Source organism: Pelecanus crispus, chromosome 7, assembly GCF_030463565.1.
Source record: "Pelecanus crispus isolate bPelCri1 chromosome 7, bPelCri1.pri, whole genome shotgun sequence".
NCBI lineage: Eukaryota > Metazoa > Chordata > Aves > Pelecaniformes > Pelecanidae > Pelecanus > Pelecanus crispus.
Genome location: NC_134649.1, coordinates 46,744,196 through 46,765,832, shown reverse-complemented (window position 1 = coordinate 46,765,832; position 21,637 = coordinate 46,744,196). Strand labels below are relative to the sequence as shown.

At 42.2% G+C, this 21,637-nt stretch overlaps 1 protein-coding gene across 2 annotated transcripts in view; it reads left to right on the top strand.

Moving 5' to 3' along the window:
* The window catches only part of RYBP (RING1 and YY1 binding protein), a 45,181-nt gene extending 23,747 nt beyond the window's left edge, over positions 1-21,434 (top strand). Inside the window, exons 3-5 of one of the 2 annotated variants that reach the window (XM_075714298.1) lie at positions 16,203-16,379; positions 16,494-16,592; positions 20,845-21,434. In XM_075714298.1, coding sequence (XP_075570413.1) covers positions 16,203-16,379; positions 16,494-16,592; positions 20,845-21,097 — 529 coding nt within the window. In that variant the 3' untranslated portion in view covers positions 21,098-21,434. The remainder of the gene's footprint in view (positions 1-16,202; positions 16,380-16,493; positions 16,593-20,844) is intronic. The other variant, XM_075714299.1, reaches the window with a different exon arrangement.
* Positions 21,435-21,637: the final 203 nt, after the last annotated feature.

The window sequence follows — 21,637 nt, the reverse complement described above, 5'->3', positions numbered from 1 at the left end:
TTCCCTCTTCACCTTCACTACCTTCTTTCAGCTTGATATGCCACTTGGAAAAAAACAGGTTTTTTTTTTTTCCAAGCCAGCTCTGAGGTGATTTGCTACCTTTTCCTTTAGAAGAGACTTGAAGCTTCTTCCAAGTTCAGAAGGACATAGCTACCTGTGTTTTGAAGAGCAGCGTGGAGCGGCTGTTGGGGGTGAGGGCTGTTTGTTGGTTTTGGATGAAGCCGCTTGTCCCGCGCTGTCCTGGCTGCCACTGGGAGAGGAAAGAAGTTGAATAAACAGGGAAACTGTGAAATAAACAGAAACAAAACCAAACCTAGCCCCTGCCTTGGGGCATGGGCTTGAGTCAGTGAAGCAGCTGTTTCAAAATCAGACTTTCCTTTGTTAAAAGGAGACACATAAAAGCTTTTCTGCTTTTGTTTTTGTGCCATAATGATAATTTCCATCTGTTTTTCTGTGTTACTTGATTGCTTTCAGTTTCTTCTGAGGAAAGTTCTTTGAAAAGTGAGCAGTTGTGGTGTTGCAGCATTAAGGTGGTTGCTTCAACCTTTCCTACCTTGTGCACCCCCGAGTTTTCTAGCAGAAGTGACCATTTTCAGGTAGTGAACTTAAGCCTGCATGTTTTGCTAAGTTGCCGCTCAGTCTTCAAAGATAGACTGAAAAAAAAATAGAAAAAAAAAGACAAAAAAAAAAGACAAAAATAGACTTTTGGGGTTCCAGATCAGGCTGCAAATATTCGTGCGGGGGCTTCAGTACTCACGGCATTCCTCGCCGCTCTTCACCGTGAGCGCCGGAGCTGCTGTTGCAGCCGTGTCAGCCCAGCTGGTTTTGTGGCTGTGTGGAGAGCTGGCGAGGGGGAATAGATGGGTTTGAAAAGCTGGTGGCAGGAGCGGGGCTCCCACGGGGAGTGGGGCAGGGCTGTCTCGCGTGGGCAGCGCAGGAGGATAGGGAAGTTTTGCATGGGGCTGGTTTGAAGCCTGGCACTTGCTGCTGCTGCAGCTGAGCCCAGAGATTATGAAAAGAGATGACGATGAGCAAATATTTTCTGTTTTTTCCTCTAGATGGTTTGTACGCGTGTAGTTGCTCACAAAGTTATGCCAGCCCCGAAAGCTTTTGCTCTTTTTACTCCCCAGTTTTGGTGCAGAGCGAGGGTACAAGTTCCTTAGGAAGTGGTTGCTCAACTCAGTCCCTGCTGTTTTCTGCAATGCGTTTGAGTAAAAACAAGGTTCTGTTTTTAGCTTGCTTTAACTTGGAAATTCTGGTGATAAGCAATTAGCTGCACAAATCCAGGAAGAAATCAGAGGAGGAAGCAACGTAAAATAGTAGAATCTCACTGAGTCATTTTTGCAAATCTCCAGAAGCGAGTAATTTCTCTAATCTGGTAGATGTGTATCACCAGTGTGGTGTAGTCCTGGGGCTCAGAAAAACTTCATTTATTTTCTTCTGCTGTAGTCATCCTCAAGCAAGCAAGTTGCTGTTTGTCACAGTTTCCCTGTAGTTAAATGGAAATAAACCTAACCAAGGGGTGTCTTGATAAATACACCCGAGGCTGAGGTGTCTGGATATTGTGATGCGGAGAGCTGGGTGATATGCTTAAACCAGAACCACACCCAGTGCAGTCGAACTGCTTAGTAGTGCTTTTCAAGACTTTTTTACTTGTTCTATTACTGTGTTTGCTATTATAAAATAATGAGTACATGTTTATTAGCACAAAAATATGTTTAGAATACGTTGTGTAAAAATCCCTGTGTTTCATTGGTAATCTTTATTTTTCTCTGCTCAGATGATAATTCACAAAAGATCTGTAATCTGACATCAGATACGAAGTAGAAAATCTTGGTGTGTTGGAGAGCGTGTGGTGTCTGAGGAGGTTGTAGAGGACGTGCCATGCGCTGTGCTTGAGCTTTCTGTTGTATTTTGTTGTATAGAGGAAGTGAAACTTCAGCTGTATTTTGCGTATTCTTTTCTTCCATTTCCAAGTAAACTCTCCGCCAGCTTCTGTATTTCATTCATCTACGAAACAGTTTCACTTTCATTAGACTTTTTAGTTAGGCATGATGTTAAATTTGCGTTTATTTGATATTTGCGTGTTGTGTGGTATTTCCTTTTGTATATTCATCTGGTAAGAATTTACAGCGGGATTTACAGGGCTGATGTATTGCCTGACACTTGAAAATATCTCAGTATATCTTTTATATAGAAAAAATGCCCAAGCCTCATTTCTTTCTACCCTGACTAAATGTCGGGCATAGGTACAGCTTAATAGAAACCTTTTAAACTGGTGAGTGACAGCTGACTGGGTCACAACTCATTTTTGAGCCTGTATCTCTGAATTGGCACTGTCATTATCTAGTTAACGGCAGGTGGGTTATGGGGTGGGGGGCGGGAAAGTTACTGAAATCCAGAATCTTTACGTGCAAATTTTGAGTCATTGCAAGACGACAATTAAGTGGGGACGGATGTTTTGTGCGGGAAAGCCCTGTGTTGCCTCTCCAGCTTTCGGTTAAAGGATCGTGCTGAATGCTGTTGCTCTTACCTGGCGTATTTGCCTCCTGGAAGGCAGGCGGTGGCAAACACCCCGACACTCACTTCTGTACCTCTTTCTCCACCAGCGCTGGAAAGCGTAGCGGCTGGAAGTTTTGGGAGCCATCGGGCCGTTGCTATGCGGACGCCGTTGGGTCCCTCTTCGTCCCGAGGCTCTCCAGATGACATCCTGCGTTAGGCTGACAAACCCACACGTGTTGCAGGTCAGGCAGGCTGCCAAGCGCTCAGCGCTCAGCCAGCGGGGAGAAAAGGCATTAGGAATCCCAATAATCCGCACATCAGTCTCCGTGCGCTGCTTGGTCCGTGGAGACCGAGCGAGTGAGCTGTGGAGAGATTGTGGGTATTAAGTGGGATGGGTAATGAAAGGCTGTGCTGGCGCTGATGTGAGACTCTTTAAATGGAAAATGACTTTAAATGATGGTGCCAGGGCGGTTGGAGCGATTTGCAGCTGGCACAGGTTCACAGTGTAACTGGTAGTTTTCAGCGAGACTAACCACTTCTTCAGGATAGAGCACCAGAATTGTTTCGAAGAATTAGAAAAAAAAATTAACTTTTAACTGAATTTGCTTGCTTTCCCCCCTTGGGGCTTATACCAGAATGATGGCAATTCAGGATTTTGGTTGTGCACGTGTGTCTGCCTCTATACAGGTAAATGCAAGCCACGTGAGCATGTGCGAAACTGCAAAATAGTAGTCATCAGGATGATAACAGTGTTAGGACACTTTGAGAGTACAACAAAATGAACATTTTGGGATCAAGATTACCTTATCTGATAACTTTCTTTAAAAATGATAGTTGTGCCTGGACAAGTTGTTATCATTGTTATCTGCAGATCAGAAGTTGGCTAGCAGAGGGCTTGGAAATGTTTCTGTTGTTTGAATTAATTATTCTTGACTTTTTGTTACGTAGGATAGCGTGCTCTGCTAGTTTTGTCTAAAAAGGTAGTTGAGTTTCCCTACCCTACAGCGTGCTAGGCACACGTAGATAACTTGCACTGGTACTCCAAGTAGGGAACCAACAGTTTACTAAGTAGGTTTCTTCTAAGGCTTTCTAGTTAGGGGGAGGAAGAGCTTCCAAACTGACTATTGTAATATTATTTCCTGGCAAATTTTGAAACCATCTGGGTTGGTTCCTCATGCCCAGGAGTAACAATTCTGAAAGCAAAAGTTTTTGTGCTCTGGGGCTGTGGCGTTCCCATGGTGCTGGGACAGCAGCTGTCAGTGCTAGCCCAGCGCCTGACTTCTCCTCCGGCTGTCCTGGGCAGCGCTGCGTGCACGTGCAGAATGGCTGTGCCTTGTGCCACCTGGATGGAGCCAGGCGCCCCGAAATGTCCCTTGTACATCTGCGTTCAGTTACCAGATTGTGTTCAGAGGACAAAATGGGGGGGGAAAAAAGCTCCTCTGAGCACGTGGTGGTCTTTTGAAAACGCATCTGCCTGCCTCATCGTCCTTCAGTGTCTTTTACGTCTTCTTGTGTTTAGGAAAGCAAACTGATTTCCTAACCAGTAAGGCTTCCTCTTAAACTGTTGACAAGGCCTATTTCACCGCAGATTATACTGGAGTAGAGGTATGAAGGAGGAGGTGGGCTACCCCTTCCTGGTACCAGTGGGTACCAGCTGCCCGGGCTGCTGCCTGGTGCTGTGCCGGCTTCCCGGGCAGCGGCGGAGCAGCGTCCGCTCCGCGTTGCAGCAGCCCTGGTTGCAGCAGCCCTGGTGGGTCTCTTCAGTGGCATAGCTGCTGCAGGCTGGAGCTTTGTCGGCAAAGCTGCATTCCTGGTTGGTCAAGGACTTTTGAAATGTCACTTTAATATGAAAGGAAATCTTATCATAGATGTGTTTGGGTTTTTTTGTTTTAATAAAAAAAGTTTTGCTTGCTGGAAAAACTCAATTTCTGTCTTTTGGGTAAAGCCTGCAGTTTCTGATGTAGCTGAATTAAAATTACTGCCTTGCTCAATTGGCTGCCTTTTTTTCTTTTCTTTTTTCTTTCTTTTTTTTTTTTTTTTTTAATGATGGCATCCCTAGAGATTTAGGGCCTATTGAGACTATTCAGCATCTGTTGTAGAATTGGTCGTTTCTCATTTTGCTTCTATGTGAACTTAGCCTGGTTGGTAAATGATGGAGAAGTGTGGTTGGTTGGGTTTTTTTTTTTTTTTTTTTTTCCCCTCTCTAAGTGTATAGTGTTCCCGTGTCATGCAAGCACAGTGAAATTTTACTCTGATAAACCACCACATCCCTGCATTGCCAGGGGGCTCTGCAAAAGAGTTAGAAATTTCTTCTTTGTTTTTAAGCAAAGCTATTGTGCCTCTCTATCCGCAGGTTAGGTGTTCAGATTATCTGCATTTCTCAAAGAGGAAGTACTATGTAAATTTAAGCATTATGCTTAAGTGACTGGAAACCCCGTTACATAGCTCTTGCTAGCGATCACCGCTCACAGGTTTGGAGGCTGTTTCAGTGCGGTTGGTACTCATCTTAGGACAGCGTCTGAAAGGGTGACAAGCGATCGCAAAACAAAAACCAGTCTTGATCTCTCCACATCAGAGCTGATTTTAAAACTTAGGCTCTAAGTTTTAAAATTTCAGTCTTCAAGTTTATAGAAATTCACCTTGTTTCAAAGTTAAAATTTACCTTCCATTTGCTAATAAAAGTTATGGATGTTGGAAATATGTTGTCAAAACACAGATTCTGGACCAATGATACTGGTGTGCAGCTTCAAAACCTTAAAATCTCATTCAACTCCAGCTATACAATAGGTGGTCTTTTAGACCCATTATTTAAATGTTCATTTTTTTTGCACATCTAGACCATTTCTCTTCCTTAAAAAAAAATATGGACAAGCTTTTTGAGGATGGTATTATACGTGATGCTACATTATTAGACATTGTATGTCTGATACATATTCAAACTTGGAGATGCTTGAGCATGTTTAAAGAGAGAATGCTCTGACAACTCATCTTCCTACAAAACTGCAGGTTATTCTTGGTGCTTACCTGATAGCATACTTTTAAGAAGGATGCTTTTGGCCATGTATTTTACTTTTTAGTTTTAGTACAAACTTTTGGAGAGGAGATCAACTTCGGAATTTAACTGGTGCCTCTTTTTTGGCAGGAAGCTCATTTTCTCAGTATCTCTCCTTTTTCTTGCTTGTTTTCCAAGTTTGGTCTCTCTCCTGCTGTGATTTTTGAAGTGTGAAAGTTGAGTATCCTAAAACCTGGAGGCAGATGCTCCCAGATGGGACATGTCAAGCTGGACTACAGGATGGTGTGTATGTGACAATTTCTGTTACTGCTCAAGATTTCAGTGTCTGAAATGGAAAGATCTATTAGCAGCAGTGATAAAGTACTTCTATAACACTGAGTCTGGTATTCCTAGTTTTTAGCTTTAGTTAGAGTTGCTAAAACTATTCTTTTCCTCATATTTTCATTATTTGAATTTATAATACAATAACCATAAGCAGTTGCTTTGGGGAATCTACATCTTAAATTTTCATTAGGCTCATTTATACCCTCACGCTGCCAACTGCACCTTGTTACTCAACAGGAAGTTTTTAGCCTGTTCGCTTTCCTCAGGATTATACATAGCTTAATAAACAGTCAAATAGGAAGAAGTATTTAAGTAATTGGTTTTGTTGTAAATCTGAGTATTTTATTGTACGCATCTCGGTTGCTGCCAGCTTTATGAACTGTTTTCAAATTTTTGCTAGTGAGAGCAGCTTTATTTTTGACAAGCAAGTAAAATCAACTTCGTTTTATCATCGTTCTGGTGGTAGTAGGCAAGTAAATTTTGTGCTGAGATCAGTGAATTTTCCATAACTGTTTCGTAAGTCTTTGTAAATCATGGAACATTTGGTATTTTGCCATTTTGCAGTAAGGTGTGTCTGTAGATGAAAACTCCAGAAGCAGCTGCACAACAAATTTTCCTGTTCTGGTGTACAACCTGCTGAAGTACCAATTTGAATTTTCAGTGATGGATTAACCTGAAGCTCCAAGTGGATCAGCGAATGGGTCAATAGCATGATGAGGGCAGTTGCGATAAGTTTCTAGAAATGAAGCTTGTGCAGCGCTTGCAGTATAAGACTAAAATGATTGGTAACCAAAGAAATTCACATACCTGTGAAAATGATTTGGTAATCTCAAGGCCATCTTTTCAAGTTCAGGCTTGGTGGGATTTATGGTTGCATCTCATTTCGTGAACACTTGGTTGTGGATTTTGTATACGTTAGCACAGTTTTTCTACTGTTGCAGAACTTCTTCCCTACAGATGCAATAAATGAGTAGGAGGCAATGCTTTCCTCTGAGTAATTAACCATGGACCTAACTACTGCTGGCGGTACACAAATGCTTAGGCAGAGAGGAAGAAGGGGAGTTGTAAAATTGTTCTTCAGCTGGAATTTAGGGTGATGTTGCAATTGGGAATTGATGCTATTCTAATCTATTACATATTGCAAATTTTGTTTTAATCAGGAGAGAGATATTGTGCTCTTTTTTCTTAATTTCCGATTATTTTTTTAAATGGGCCATTAAAAAATCTTAGTAGAAAACTATTTTTTATGTAAAATAGTGGAGCAAGGAAGCATCTGAAAAACTAATTCTGGCTATGTATTTTTGTCTTAGATTTTATGTGTAGTCATGAATCAGAAGTAGCTTTGGAATATTTGTAAGCATAATGAAGTTGTGATCATTTGGACAGTTCTGCTTCCCCATCAAACAAGACAAAACATACTTAAAATGTGGTAAATTTGGCGCTTTGCCAATTCTTTGCTCATTTTACATTTATTTAGAAGCGTGCTGAAGTCCTTATTTAAGGACATGTGCTTTATTTTGTAATGAAAGCAGGAAAAAAGTCGTTCAGACTTTTTCCCGTTCTAGTCCTTAAAGGATGTTCCCATTGGAAATAATTCCAGCAGATGAATGCAGGTGCAACTTCAGCAGTGTACAAAGCTCTTTAGCACTGCCTTGCTATTGTGTATAATTATATAATTTTTTTTTTTAATATTTCTATACCCACAAGCTCCTGCAGTGCCTGCCGACGGGGAGCCGTGCAGGTGGGCACCGCGCATCGGCGAGGACAGGCGTGGGGGCTGCAGCCTCCGCCAGCGGCTCCAGGGACGGAGCTGAGACCGGCTGGGAGCAGGGAAGGCAACTGCAGGGCGAGCATCGGCTGGCCAGCCTCAGGGCTTTTGCTGGCGCTCGTTAGCTGCGGCAGATTAGATATGAAATTATCTCCAGTTGCAGCTCACATAGGTGCTGCAGGTGAGAGGATGGGTGAGACTGCCAGTGCCGCCTGAGCTTCCAAAAGGGCAAACAGAGCAGTATTTCTTCCAAAACTTCAGCGTGACTTTTGTTTTGCCTCTTGCAGACACAGTAAGTTAAATTTTACGGTATTAGCGCTTAAGTAAATGTCAAGCTCTCTTCCAATAACCGATACTCAGCATTGTTACTCACCATCACCGCTATCTTCCCTCCATGCTCTGGTATCAAAAAAAGCTGAAGAACAACTTGCGTTTAGCTCTTCCTTTTGCCATCTTGTGATTTCAAATTAAATAGCTGCAGAAGGGGAGGGTTGTTGCTTTTGAGAAGCCCTGTTTTGCAGGAGACCTTGTACGGCTGGCTCTTCGTTCTCCAGAGCGTACAGGAGCTGTTGTTCGCTACTGTCTTACAGTACTTGGTGTCATGAACCCTCCAGAGAGGCATATCAGAATAAACCTGTAGTCCAAAACATGTGCACCATACAATGTTAGACATCTTTTTTTGAATTATTTTTATAAGGGGCTGTGGTAGAGAAGCACAAAGACACAGGGCAGTAAGGTAAGCAGAGCCTGAGACACTGGGTGGAAAAGACACAGGTTTATGGTTAGTCTCTGGCTCAGTACTTTTTAACCAGAAAGCCCAGTCTGTGACTTACCTATTTCCCTTGGGGGCTGGCGGGGAAGAGGTTTTGTGCAAGTTCTGTATACTTGCAAAAACACAAGGAGTGGTGCTTCTCCACTGAGAATTTGCCCACAGATTCCCAAGTCGCCCTGTTCTTTGGCTTGGGTCTCTCTTCCTGCTGGCAGCCCACCAGGTCCTAAGTCCGGCTGTGCAAGGAGCGCCGTATAAAATTTTTTTTATTTAATTTGGTGTGAGATCAATGGTCCCGATTTGCTTTCACGTTTGGATTTGTGGTAGTGCCTACGCGACCAATTACAAGAAATGTTATTTGCAGTTTTTCATTCTGTACCGTGTTAGAATGGGTGTTTTGAGAACTTATGTGACTACTCGCAGCTTCAGCATAGCAAAATTCTGGTCAAACTGCTTCCAAAAGTGTCTTACGGCCCTGACTTTAGACTATTTTGTAATGGGATTATATGAAATAATGTATATTAATAAAGAACTGTAAAAGTATTGAAAAACCTATTACACCATCCTATTGGGCAGTCATACTGAAATAGTTTCATAGATCAATTCTGGAACTTGCTTAGTACTGGATTTGCGATTTTTAGCATATTTTCACTAAAAAAAAATCAGAAACATAAGCTGCAGAATCTGTGCGGTGGCATCTCTGGGAATAAAACTCTTTGATTTATATGCTTTGATTTGTAAATACGCCCAAATAATTAAGAATAAGCAATGCTAAGGCTCCAGTAACAAGAATTGAGTATTCTTTTTACAAGCATCATTCAAAGAGGCTCAGCTACCCTGTAGTGGCGCAGAGGCAGTGCCTAGCTGCTTTCCAGCAAACAGTAATGCCTGTCGTGTTGTGTAAAGGGAGGTGGCAGCCTGCATTTCATTTAATAACTTTCCCATTCTTAATTTGATAAAGAAAAGGGGGGGGGGGAACCGAAGAAAAGCAGGTTTTCACCCTAAGAGGCAGAGGAGCTGGCAGCTTTTTGAGACCACTAAATATTAAGTGCTGATAATAATTTTGAACTTTTTAAAGTTTAAAAACGGCAGTACTGTGGGAGGTATTAAAACTGTGAGAAATGACCCGAAGTCTAAAAACTTCTGGTGGACAAACATAAAGTTTAAAATACTCTTCTTCTGAAATCTGAAAGGCTCAAGGTTTGTTGTCATGGCCAAGAATAGTTATCACAAGGCTGAGGTTCCTTTATCTCTGCGTTGCCTGTTCTTGGCTCTTCTGAGGAGATGGGAGACGGGGCTGGATGGTCAAGGAGGACGTGCAGCAGTTTGTTGGAGGCTTTCTGGAGGTGGCCGTACATTTTTAAATGTCCTTAGTTTATTTTGTGGCGAACAACTCTTTGTGTGAAACTGTTACTTTCTTTCACATTTTTTCCAAAATGTTCAGCCTTAACACTCAGAGTCTTTCAAACACATTGCTGTGCCCTTCTGTATAATGTTAGTAGCAAATGCTGTTCTCTTCTTCAGCTGAAAGATAACCCTGTCCTGCTGGCAACGCCATGAAAATCCCACACGTGCAGCCCAGAAGTGGCTGTTCCTTAGATTAACTTCTTTATTTTTAAACAGCTGTCTTCTAAATAAAAGCACAGCATTAGCACGAGTGTTAAAGGAAAATTCTGTTCTTTCAACAAGATACCGCTCAATCATTTATTTCTTGCTGTTTGTCCTTCTAGTAGTCTTTTACTGTTTTTTATCATTGCCTTGTAGTCTTGTATTACGTCGAGAACTTATCAGATAGAAGTATCCAGCTACCATACTGCGTTGCAGCTGTACACTAAGGACAATTTGTCCATTCATCCTTTTTCTTGTTGCTAAAAAGGACCGCGTGGTCATCACGAATGAGCTGGAAAATACGTATGCAAGAATGAGTGCTCACCCCGTCATGTTTATGGCTTTATTTCTCCAAAGCTTTGGTTACTCTGGATCTAAAATTCTTTTAAGGAGATGTTAAGATTGTTTTTTTTTTTTTTTTTTAAATGTGTTCATGGGTTAGTTTCTAACCTTGCTTTACAGTATCGCTCAGAAGTATGCTTATTGTATTACTGTTCTGGCACTAACTGATAAACATCTAAATACTTTTAGTTTTGTTTTCTTGTTTTTCTTTGAGCAAAGATATATTCGTGTGTGACTAGGATTATGAAAGTAATCATGTACTTCACACTGCACAGCGTATGAAACACATTTTCTCAAAGAAACAGCGAGCCACGCGGAGGTCTGCTGGTATCGCCGCTTGCATCAAAGCCAGAACAGCATGAAATTATCCAAATCCTCGGTACTTCACGTTACATGAGGCTTTTGACTCTGAAATCCCACTTGATACCCCTTTCATTCTTCTGATAACATAGATGTAGGAAAGTAAGAGCAGTTGTAATTAGATCCATATTTCTGGGGATTGCTGGAGTCCCTCAAGGTCTCTGTGTGTTGCTGTGGGTATAAAGCAAGCCGCAGTCTCCGCTCCGGAGTGTATGCAGGAGGCAGGTGACTTGCCTTTTCTCAAGGCAGCAGGACCAAAGAAATCCCAAACAGATACAGAAATTAGGGTCACGTGAAAAATACGGTGCGACGTATCCTCCTATATCCCTGCTGAAATCCAGGTCCGAGTAACTACCACATGTTGGCTGTGCGGTGTGATTTGTGCTGCTCTACTCCTAAGCCCAGTTACAGGGGGTGGGAGAGGAGCAGCAGAATTCCTGGGGATCAGTGCCCTGGATTTGGTCCCGAGACGGGCTTTAAAGGGAAGCTTTGAGATACAGAAGAAAATGCAGGTAGTGAAACACTGCAAGATACTTGCCAGAACCCTTAAAAGTACCTATTTTTTCTGTTTTCAAGAGCACAGTAACATAGGGAGTGAGCCCTTCATGAAGGGTCTTGCTTTTATTCTGCTTCCCGTGAGCCAAACGTCCCAGTGTCACTTAATATGACAATCTTGGAATATTGTATTTGCAGGCATAATGTTCCTGGGCGGGTCTGTTATTAAAAGGTAGTAAAGAGTATTTGTGTGCCTCATTTATGAGAGTCGATGGTAAAGACCTAGGTGCTAAACCCATGCTTGGAATATTGCAGCTTCTCTATGCATCAGTGTGTTCTTGCTGCAGAGATCATTAAATGTTGCACAACTATCTGCTCCTGTGATGTAAACTACGGTTTAACTAATGTGAAACAATTTCTTTGGCTGAACATAACTTTGAACGCATAGTTTAATTTAGTTTAATTGCTCTGAGTTTTAGAGAGGGAGAAGGTATTCCTTCTTATATTGAAAAAAGAGAGAGGATAACGTTAATTTATTTGTGACGTCAGAGTTAGATCTTGGTGGTTGAGTCTTTACCTAGGCTGTCGCTTAAATTGGGAAAATTGTCCAAGCAAAGCATAACTTTACCTTAACGTTCAGGTAGAAGAAACATGCATATTTCAGATACTTGCATTGAAAATTTGTTCTTAGAGTGTTCACCTGTTGGCATTATCTGCTGGCAGGTGTTACTGCACAATACTGGCTTCTCTGTTTTCGAAAGCACTCACCTGATACTACGTGCAGAGTAGGCGTAAGTAGTGGTGGCCACCAGGGTGTAACAGCACATTTCTGTTTGCGGAGACACAGGCTGGGGAGAGTCAAGCAGAGTCTCTTGGAGCAGACGCTGGGTGAGTAGCTGCAGTGCCACCGAGCCCCTTGGTGTCCGAGGGGACCCAGCACGGACCGGGGAACAGATACGAAAAACGTGCATCTTCTTCCTCTTGTCAGGAAGAGCTGGTGGCCTGCGAGAAGCAGATCGCTGTGGCTCAGCATTTGATGTCTGCTTAGGAATTCAAGAACCAAGTGTAATATTAAGTATTGCATCTCTGCAAAGAATTTTTTTGGAGGTTAAGACTTGTTAGGTGTGGTTTGTGTGCAATGTTAGTTTAAACCTTCTACTAAATGACAAAATAGTTTTCCTTAAGTGTGAGTACTGGTTAGAAAGCTTGGAAGAGGCTGAGCTGGGGTTTGATTTTGTCACTTAGGTGTATTCTTTGTTTATACGAATTGTTTAATGTTACAAAAAGTAAGCCGATGAGTGGATTTGGGGGTAAAAATGGTTAATACTTGTTTCTGGGGCTGTTTATTCTTACAAAAAATTTGGAAGGGGCTACAAGTTTGGGTTCAGGATATTCTGCTCAAATGATATATCAAAAAAATAATTGTGTATTTGGGTTGAAACATTTTCTTTGGAGATTGCCAAAAACAACAACAACAAAAAAGGTCAGCTGGAACAAAATGAGGGGCAGGGAGACTCAGACACTTTATAGTGTTCAAAAACAGAAAAAGAAGAAAGGGATCCTTCTGTTCTTACCAATATGAATTCTGTGGTAGAAGCCGCAGCACGTTAAATAGTTGTAGCCCAGGTGGGAGTGAGGCTTTTTTCCCTTAGTTGTTCAAATTCTGAAAGGGAAAGCAACTAGTATGCACTGCGAAGTATTACTGAATTTACACTTTTCCTTATTTCTACAAGGCAGCGCAAGCTTACCTGCTGCCACAGCTGGGGAAGAATTCCCAACGCTCCCGAGGAGGGTGGCTGTGTTGACAAACAGCGTGACCGGGATAGGGCACGGATGGCTGTAGGGGCAGGAACGGTGTCTGGAGGGATGGTCTGTGCTGGGGTGCTAGATTAGATCCTCAGTATTAGTCCTCAAAGTGTGTTTTTGGTAGGCAGGGAAACCTGGAGCAAGTTTTGGACACTGGAGCTACTTTACTCGATTGTGGTTACTATGGTTATAGTTTGCTGTGGTTAAAAATGTGCTGCTCTACTTGCTTTGCTTGGCTTTTTTGTAAAGGGCTTGTAACCAGTGTATCCTGGCTGTAGTGGCAGCGTGGGCCTGATTTGAAGGATTTTATTACTCCTATTATTTTTACTATTAGTACGCCAGTTGCTTAACTTACCTGCTTTTTAACCTTCCTAAGCTTGCTTGCTAGTGTGAGTGACATGGCCAAATTAGGAATTGGAAAGCTATTGGGTTATTTGCATTATTTAAAAAAAAAAAATCTGTTCTAGTAGTACAACAGATCTTGAATGCTTGGTGTTTGGACCAAAGTCTCAGCAGCTTTCTGCTCCCTTCCTCTCTGCGGCAGGAGAAACCCCGCCAGCAGGGCTGGCCCCCCTTCCCGCAGGTCCCCTGCCTGGGCAAGCTGCTGCCTGCTCTCTCCTGCTCTCTTTCAGTTTTGGGTTTGCCCTTACCAGCCAACCATCGTGGCGTGTAAGAAGGAATATGCAAATACAAGTTCTGGAGAAGTTGTGCTAGTTATGTCAGTGGCTGGCCAGAAAATGATAAAACTTAATAAATGTAGTGTGCCGTCACAGCGCACATACGGAGCGGGAGAACAGGGGGGGCAAATGTCTCCGCAGGAGCACTTCAAGGCTGGTCTTTTTTGGATTCCAGCCTTCTCTAGGGAAATGCAGTTGACTTATGTATTTTTTTTTTGGTTTTTTTTTAGTGTAGTTGAAGTTTCCGTTTTAAAATTTTTATCTTCATTCAAGCAGTGCATCAGTCCTGCAACAGGAACTCAGCTGCGGAGGTTGGACATAAGGCTTGGAAATAACATCGCAAGCAGGCACATCAGTCTCATGCAAAGTAGAAAAACTTTGAAGGTGCTCTCAAATTCTTGAATTGGGATTTTCCATGAATGGCTTGGGTTTTTGACTTAGCTGGTTGTGTAAACAGCAAATAACTGTAACTCTGGGCAGAAGTGGCAGCTTCAAGCAGTGAGGTTAATCATGTATAATCATGTAGGGAGATGGTATCTGCCCCCTCTTTGAAGATTTCTTGACACTTTATCTTCTTCTTTTTTCCTTTTTTTTCTTTTTTTTTTTTTTTGAGTAGGTGGTTAGCAGGTTGCTTGACACAAGCTAATGTTGTCAGCTTTTAGTGTGGTTGCATCAATCCGAAAAATCTTTTCCATGTAACCAAACCACTTTTTCTTACGTGTTTATTCTCAGTCATACAGACAGAAATTGCTGTATGTGGGATTTTAAATGCACGGATGCTAAATATCTTCACTGTTCTGTGGAACAGGTAACTGCTTGATCTGATCTGCAGAACATTTCGGCGTCATAGTTGTTTAAAGCTGAAGACCAGATCATCTGTATTCACTCAGAAATGTACGCAGATTGTAGGGTAGAATGAGTTATAGTTTCTGTGTTGGGTGAAAAATCGAAATGCCAGTGGTGCTGAGGTGGGTCAGGGGCCTGGTTACAACCTGTTGCATAGACTCTGTAATAAGCTGTGGTAGTGAAATGAAGTATTTGGGTATATCTGGCTTCAGTAAGGGCATCGTGGTACCATAATACAGAAAACCAGTGCCAAGAGAGGCTTATTAGATACTGGATTTTCCTGTGACAGGGACTAGAACTTTTCTGGGTGTTCCATTCTCTGTATGTATCATCTCTAAATGCAGATGTTACATGTGAGCAATTGGTGTTTTGTATGCTTTTTTTTTTTTTTTCTTAAACACATCACTGAGTAGCTTCTTGAGAAAGTCTCTCTAGATGTTTGTAGTAAAAACTGGGTGCAGGTACAGAGCTCTGTAGCAGAAACCCTTGGGTTCCCATGTTCCACTTGTAGGCTTAATGATACTCGCGTACTCCTTTCATTGACAATCTGTTGTAGTCTAATCTATGCAGAAAAACTGAATCGTATTTATGACCAATATAATGGCTATGGACAAGCGAGAGCAACTGTTGCAGTTAGTATTCGGCTCATAATGGAAGACTAATGGAGTTGATAACCTGGTTTTCTTCCCGCCCCTAAGCTGTGTGAGCATAGGGAGCATAGATCTTTCTGGCATGTTGGAGGGGCTGAATCGATTGTGAATAGTCAGAGTATTTGGAGTATAAACTGCTTTGTGATATGCCAGGCCAGGAGGGAGAGGTTTTGAGTGGTTAAGCTGAGAGGAGGTGAGAGTTTGGATGAGGGATGCAGAAGGAGGAAGGGGAGAATTTCTGTGAGACTTGCTGAGGATCAGTAACCAAGGTATGGGTTACATATGAAGCGGGTTAGTGTGGGGGGTTTTTTTTTGGTTTTTTTTTTTTTTTTTATAAATCATAATTTGAAATGGAAATAGTCTTTGAAAGACAGTTTGCTTGTGTATTTTGTCCAAGCACCATTGGGGACTGCAGACAATTGTGTGAAGGCAGGGTGTCGGAGGCTGGCACGGCCGTTCCCCCGTGGAAGCATGAATGCCCGCTTGTCTTCCGTGCTGCCAGCGAGCCGCGGTCCCGGGCCCCGGGACAAAGTCATCTCCATTACCTTCTCTTGTTCTTTGTTATTTGTGCGAGGTTTGCTGCTTCAGGGAACCAGAAGCTCATTTGGGAAATCAAATTGAAAGATATGAAGGAGATTATGTTTATCAGGAAACTTATTTTTATCACTCACTTTTCCTTCTCTTAAAGTGTAGCCATAGTGCGTGGCTGGCAGCTTCCTGAAAGCTGCTTTTTCACTGTCGTCCCCCCCAAATTGGCTGTGATTCCATGACGTGGATGGAAGAAAGGGAGCATTATACTTAAGAATGTTAGATGACGCTAAAAACTGATGAAAGACCGGTTTGGAGCGTTTCTTAATTTTAAAATTTCTGTCTTGTTTGGTAGCAGCAGTAGTACTTCACATTAAATAAGGATATCCATTTGGTTCTTTATAAGTGGAGTATTCTTCCGTGGTCGCTGAAATAAATCTTCATACTGCTTTTGGTGAAGTCATTTTTACTGCGTAAAATTGACTGTAGATCTCTCTTTTTATTGTCATTATAGAAAACCTAGAATAAACTCTCAGTTGGTGGCACAACAAGTTGCCCAGCAATATGCAACCCCACCACCGCCTAAGAAGGAGAAGAAGGAGAAAGTGGAAAAACAAGACAAAGAAAAACCCGACAAAGAGAAGGAAATTAGTCCAAGTGTTACAAAGAAGAACACTAACAAGAAGACTAAGTAAGTTTGAAGCATGCATTGTTAAATGTGGAGTGATTTCGGTAGCACTGTGCATTGAGTAATTGTGCGGTTAATCTAACACCGTACTCTCCCTCTTCCCTCCCGTTCTTACAGACCAAAGTCAGATATTGTGAAAGATCCTCCTAGCGAAGCGAACAGTATACAGTCTGGGAATACTACAACAAAGACCAGCGACTCAAATCACACTTCAAGGTAACTTTAGTATAAAGTTAAGCTCTCGGTATCTGAGAACTGTGTTAAAGAGCAGACACTGGGGTTTTTTGACGGACTGACAGAGTACCGTCTAACCCACAGGGTCTGTCAGTGTTAGTATGGCAAGGCTGTCAGTGGCTGGGAGCCTTCTCCATGTACAAGCACTCAAACGCTCTGCTGGTGAGGACAGATTCAGGCATTGGAAATATTTGTTCTGTTGTCCACTCAGTTTTCCTTTCTCTGCTAAAATAATTGTCAGTTGGGCAGTAATGTTTTTGGCTGTAAAACACAGTGGGGGGAAAAAAATTAACCAGCAATCATAGTGGTCTTCATCAAATTCTTATCATCACTTGACAGCAGTAGCAAAGGTTACATTTTTACTTCCTTATCTGTAATTCAGTGACTGTAATTTTCAAGATAATTTTCCAAGTATACGGGAATTAAAAGACTGCGTGAACAGATTTGCTAGAATCTTGCTATTAACAAAAAGTGTAAACGTTTGGTTTCATATTTGTCTTCAGTTTCAAATGAGTAGCTGTCTATAGAGAGAGGTTTATTCCTAGTCTTGCCTCTACTGATACTCCATGCTTGTTTTCTTTAAGTAGTACCTTGTGCTCTATTGGCATCCAAGTGCAGTTTTTATGTTACAGAACTTGCAGAGCTACAAGAGACAGAATTCAACTGGGCGCTTTGCCTGTGTGGGCTATATAAGAATTGCATCTCTTTTTAAAATGTGCTGTAATAAGTGTTTTATAGTGAAGCCACATGAACTGAAGCAGTATTAGTTAGCTGCAAACAGTTGTAAAGCACATGGGAAATACGGTTCGCACTGCTGTTAGCATTAAGGTTGGCAAGACATGACTCTGCAGAAAACTTGTCTTGGAAGTTTTTAAATAACAGCGTGGAAATGTTTAATAAGAGTGACTCTCCTTTACACAGGAACTCACTTGCACGTAGTGAGGGCAGTGTGAGATTTGCTGTGCCGGAAGACTGAGCTGTTCACGGAGACTGCTGTTAACTCCTCAGCCCCCAAAGATCAAAGTGTCCATTCCTGATTTGATTAGAGAAGTATAGCTTTATTGCAATGATTTTTTTTTTGTCCTGTTTTTTCTTTTTGAAATGGTACTTATTGCAGGAGACTTGATGCACTTGACTAATGACATAATATTAAATTGACAGATTACATCAAATAATTGTTTTTACTCCTTGAAGGAGTCACTCTGTCTACTGCAGAGTCTTTTAGTCCATGTTTTGTGGCAAGCTTTTGTCATTCCTAATTAATCCTTAATAGTATCAGGTCTAGCTGGATATTTTTAAGGGATACATCATCTCCTTTAGTTCTTAAACTGTCTTTTTAAGTGTTTAGTTTAGTGGAACTTTTCTTGCATTTCACTGCCCTCAGGAGTGCTGTCAAGAGTCTTTTTAAAGGATGTGATTTTTACAGATTCACAAGTTATCTGTTCAGGGTTTTTTCATGCCCAGATTTCTTAACTGTTCTTTTGTAAATTGTCTTTTAAGGATCTCTGGATTTTTAAGAAATCCTGTTTGAACTTCTTGGATACCATGCCTGTTTCTGACAAAATACCTTGGTTTATTCCATGCCTTCCTGTGCACTTTCAGTTTGATTGTTCTGAAACGCATTTCTTATTTGGCCATAAACCTTTTTAGCCATAAACCTTTTTAGCTATAAACATGAAACATCGGGGTGTTTAATTTTGCAAAATAACGTGAATGGGCCAATCCATTTGCCTTCTATAGGAAGCAAAAATTGTATGCATGTGCTGAAGAGATTGTCTGGAGGTTTCCATCTGGGCTTAATCAGCTTTTTGCACGGGGGAGACCCCTGAAACATCCCGCAGAAATGGTTGGAGGGCTCAGTTCTAAAACTGACATTGAGAATATGTTTGTGAGCGGGACTGATTAGAAATCCTGCACCTCAGCCCTGCGTTTCCCCTGTCCTTCCATGTCACTTTGTCATGGCATTTAAAGATGCCTAGGTAGTTTCATTCAGGTGCTCGATGCCTGGCTTATCTCAAAGGCTGCTGGTAGCGGGAGCTTTTCTGGGCAAAACTTAATGCAGCTTAGCCCATATGAACTCCTTTTTTTCCTTTCTTTTTTTCCTCTCCTCCCTGCAACTATGACTATCAGTGCTGGCTTTTGACAAGCAATAGCAGGAGTGCCTGTTCAACCCTGTAGAAAAACGGAGGCAGTAAGGTCTGTTCTGCTCTGTGGGCCAGTGGCTTTTGGGCTGTTTCTGAGTACAAGAGAAAACAAATGACCCAGGCAAATTACAGGAAGAACTGGGTTTCCTAGAGGAACTCGGGGCTTAGGGAGGAAAATACGTATGCGTACTACGTTTCCGGGAATGCTCCCTGCTGTGTTTGCTGCTGATGCTTTGGGGGCAGCCTTCGTCTGCTTGAGATGCTATCTGAAAGCCGGCGGAAACCCCAAAACTTGCTGAGCTAGCTGGCCTTTCTTGTTACCCACAAACAAGGTGACATCATTTACTCTAGCCTGTGGTTACGTGTTGAATCTGCCAGCTCCTGCCAGCACGTACGTACAACGCATGCACGTGGGCGTGTGTCTTGCAGCTGCGGGAATTTGTGAATTTGCTAAGCGCAGCTATGGGTTTCAAAAGGCTGGTCACTAAACGACGGGGCTGTTTCAGGTGGGAGGTTTTACTGACGGATGTCCCAGCACAATAGTATTTTAATTGTATTTTCTATTCAGAAATGCTTTTCCTGTGGTACTTGTTAAAAATTGAAACAGCTTCCTAGGTTAGGTATGAAAATACTATTTTTGGTGCAGTAACTTCATTTTTGGTAAGGAAGCTTGCAGAAATACAATTGCTCTATTTTTGAAGCTGTACCTCCGTCCTTAATACTTTATTCTGTCTAGTTATAGAATACCACTTGGATAACTACTTTTTAAGGACTTTCCCCTTGTGCTAACTTACTACTGCAAGCCCTTGAGTAGGCACAGCAAGTAAAAAGTCAGCTTAATTTCCTCTTTTTTTTGTTTTGGCATTAGCCTAGTGAGCTGCAGACGAGGAGGAGGAAAGGCAGATTGGTTTAAAAGCTGGAGCTTAATCCCAAAGTAAACTAACCTTCCCTCCATCCCTTGGAATAAGGCAGTTCTCAGCAAGCTACTTTTCACTCATGTATAAAGACTCTCCCTTTTTATATCCCTGTTGGGAATATTCCGCTGCTTAAGCCTGACCCTTAATTAGGAGCAAAAGCTGTAAATTGCAGCAGTCGCTGCAGCTGACTTGGAATTTGCTGGTAGCTGGAGGAATGTCCAAGGTTTGTTGTATCAGAGCTTTGGACCAGCCCCTGAAACGCGCATGAATGTCAGCTTCCTAGAGTCTAGACCCTTATTGGCTACATTACTAATTGAATGATAGCACAGCGTGCAAATTACTGAGATAATCCTGAGCTATAAATACCACTGTGCTCTTTTCTGGTGGTTTTGATTTTTTCCCCCCCCCCCCTTCTTTCTTTTTTTTTTTTTTTTTTTTTTTTTTTTTCTTTCTTTCTTCCCTTCCCCTAACCAAAAGCGCTAGCTGCAAGAAATATTGTTGTACATTCTGGATTTTATTTACAATAGCCTCGGTTCCAGAGGGAACATTTTGAGTGATTTTATACATAGGCTGATTGGGCATCTGATTTGTATAAGCTCAAAGCAGTTGAAAGGGAAGCCAAGTTGTCCCAGTGCCTGTGTTGTTTGCAGCTGCAGAGTTCCAATATGGGAATGAAAGAGCCGTGGTCAAATGCTTTCATGTGGTTTTGTATTGCAGAGTCACAGCCTTGTCTCATAACATCAGGGCACATGATGAGATGGTGGATTTAGATAAGAGAACTCTTTCATCTGTCCCTTGGGGAGGAGATCCTTCGGTGTGTCTGGCTCCTGTCCGCTTGGCTCTGCTGTCGTGTCCTCCTTTCTGGCGGAGTTGGATTAGGGATAAGTCTACGGCAGATACCCTTTGCAGAGCTCTCCAAGACAGGTCTTTCCTCTGGGGCTGAGCGTGCCGCTGCAGCCCTGGCAGCCCGGGCTGTCGCAGGGAGCAGGTCAAACCATGTCCTGGGCTGTGCAGCACTTCCTGCTGCCTAGGTTCTCCTCCCAGTCATCGCCATCTGCGCAGGCGAGCGGAGGACACGTCACGCCGAGTTTGTTGTCCGTTGCTTTTCCTCCTAAACTTTTCCTTTCTTGTTTATTTTTATCCGTTTTATAAACGTTTTCTCGTTTATTTTAGACCCAGACTGAAAAATGTGGACAGAAGTACCGCACAGCAGCTGGCAGTCACAGTGGGAAATGTCACAGTAATTATCACAGACTTTAAAGAAAAGACTCGCTCTTCTTCAACGTCGTCTTCTACAGTGACCTCCAGTGCAGGATCAGAACAACAGAATCAGAGCAGCTCGGGCTCTGAGAGCACAGACAAGGGCTCGTCCCGTTCCTCCACGCCAAAGGGGGACATGTCGGCAGTCAACGACGAATCTTTCTGAAAATTGCACATGGAGTTGTGGAAACTATGAATCAGGGTATGAAATTCAAACATTCCACCTGCCCATGCTGTTCAAATCCTGGAGAGCCTCTTCTGTGCTTGAACACACAGTTTCTCGGACATCGACCTCTTACTGATGCGACCAGGATAATTTCTGCTTGCCGTGGGCATCTGGCCACGAAGGAATTTCTCACCCTAACGATTACTCTTGACACTTTTATGTATTCCATTGTTTTATATGATTTTCCTAACAATCATTTATAATTGGATGTGCTCCTGAATCTACTTTTTTATAATATCTGCTGTGCACAATTTTCCATGAACATTACAACTTTTTGTTTTGGGGTAGGGAGCGGGTGGGGAGGGAAGGGGGCTTTATTTATTGCATTCACAGACTCCATCCTCTTTCAACATATCCTTTTTAAGTTCAGTTCTTCTTCCAGTTATACTGTGTACTATCAGTTTTGATATAAATTATATATAAATATATATATAAATAAATATATATAAAGGGTTATTTGAAACCAATACAAGGAAACGC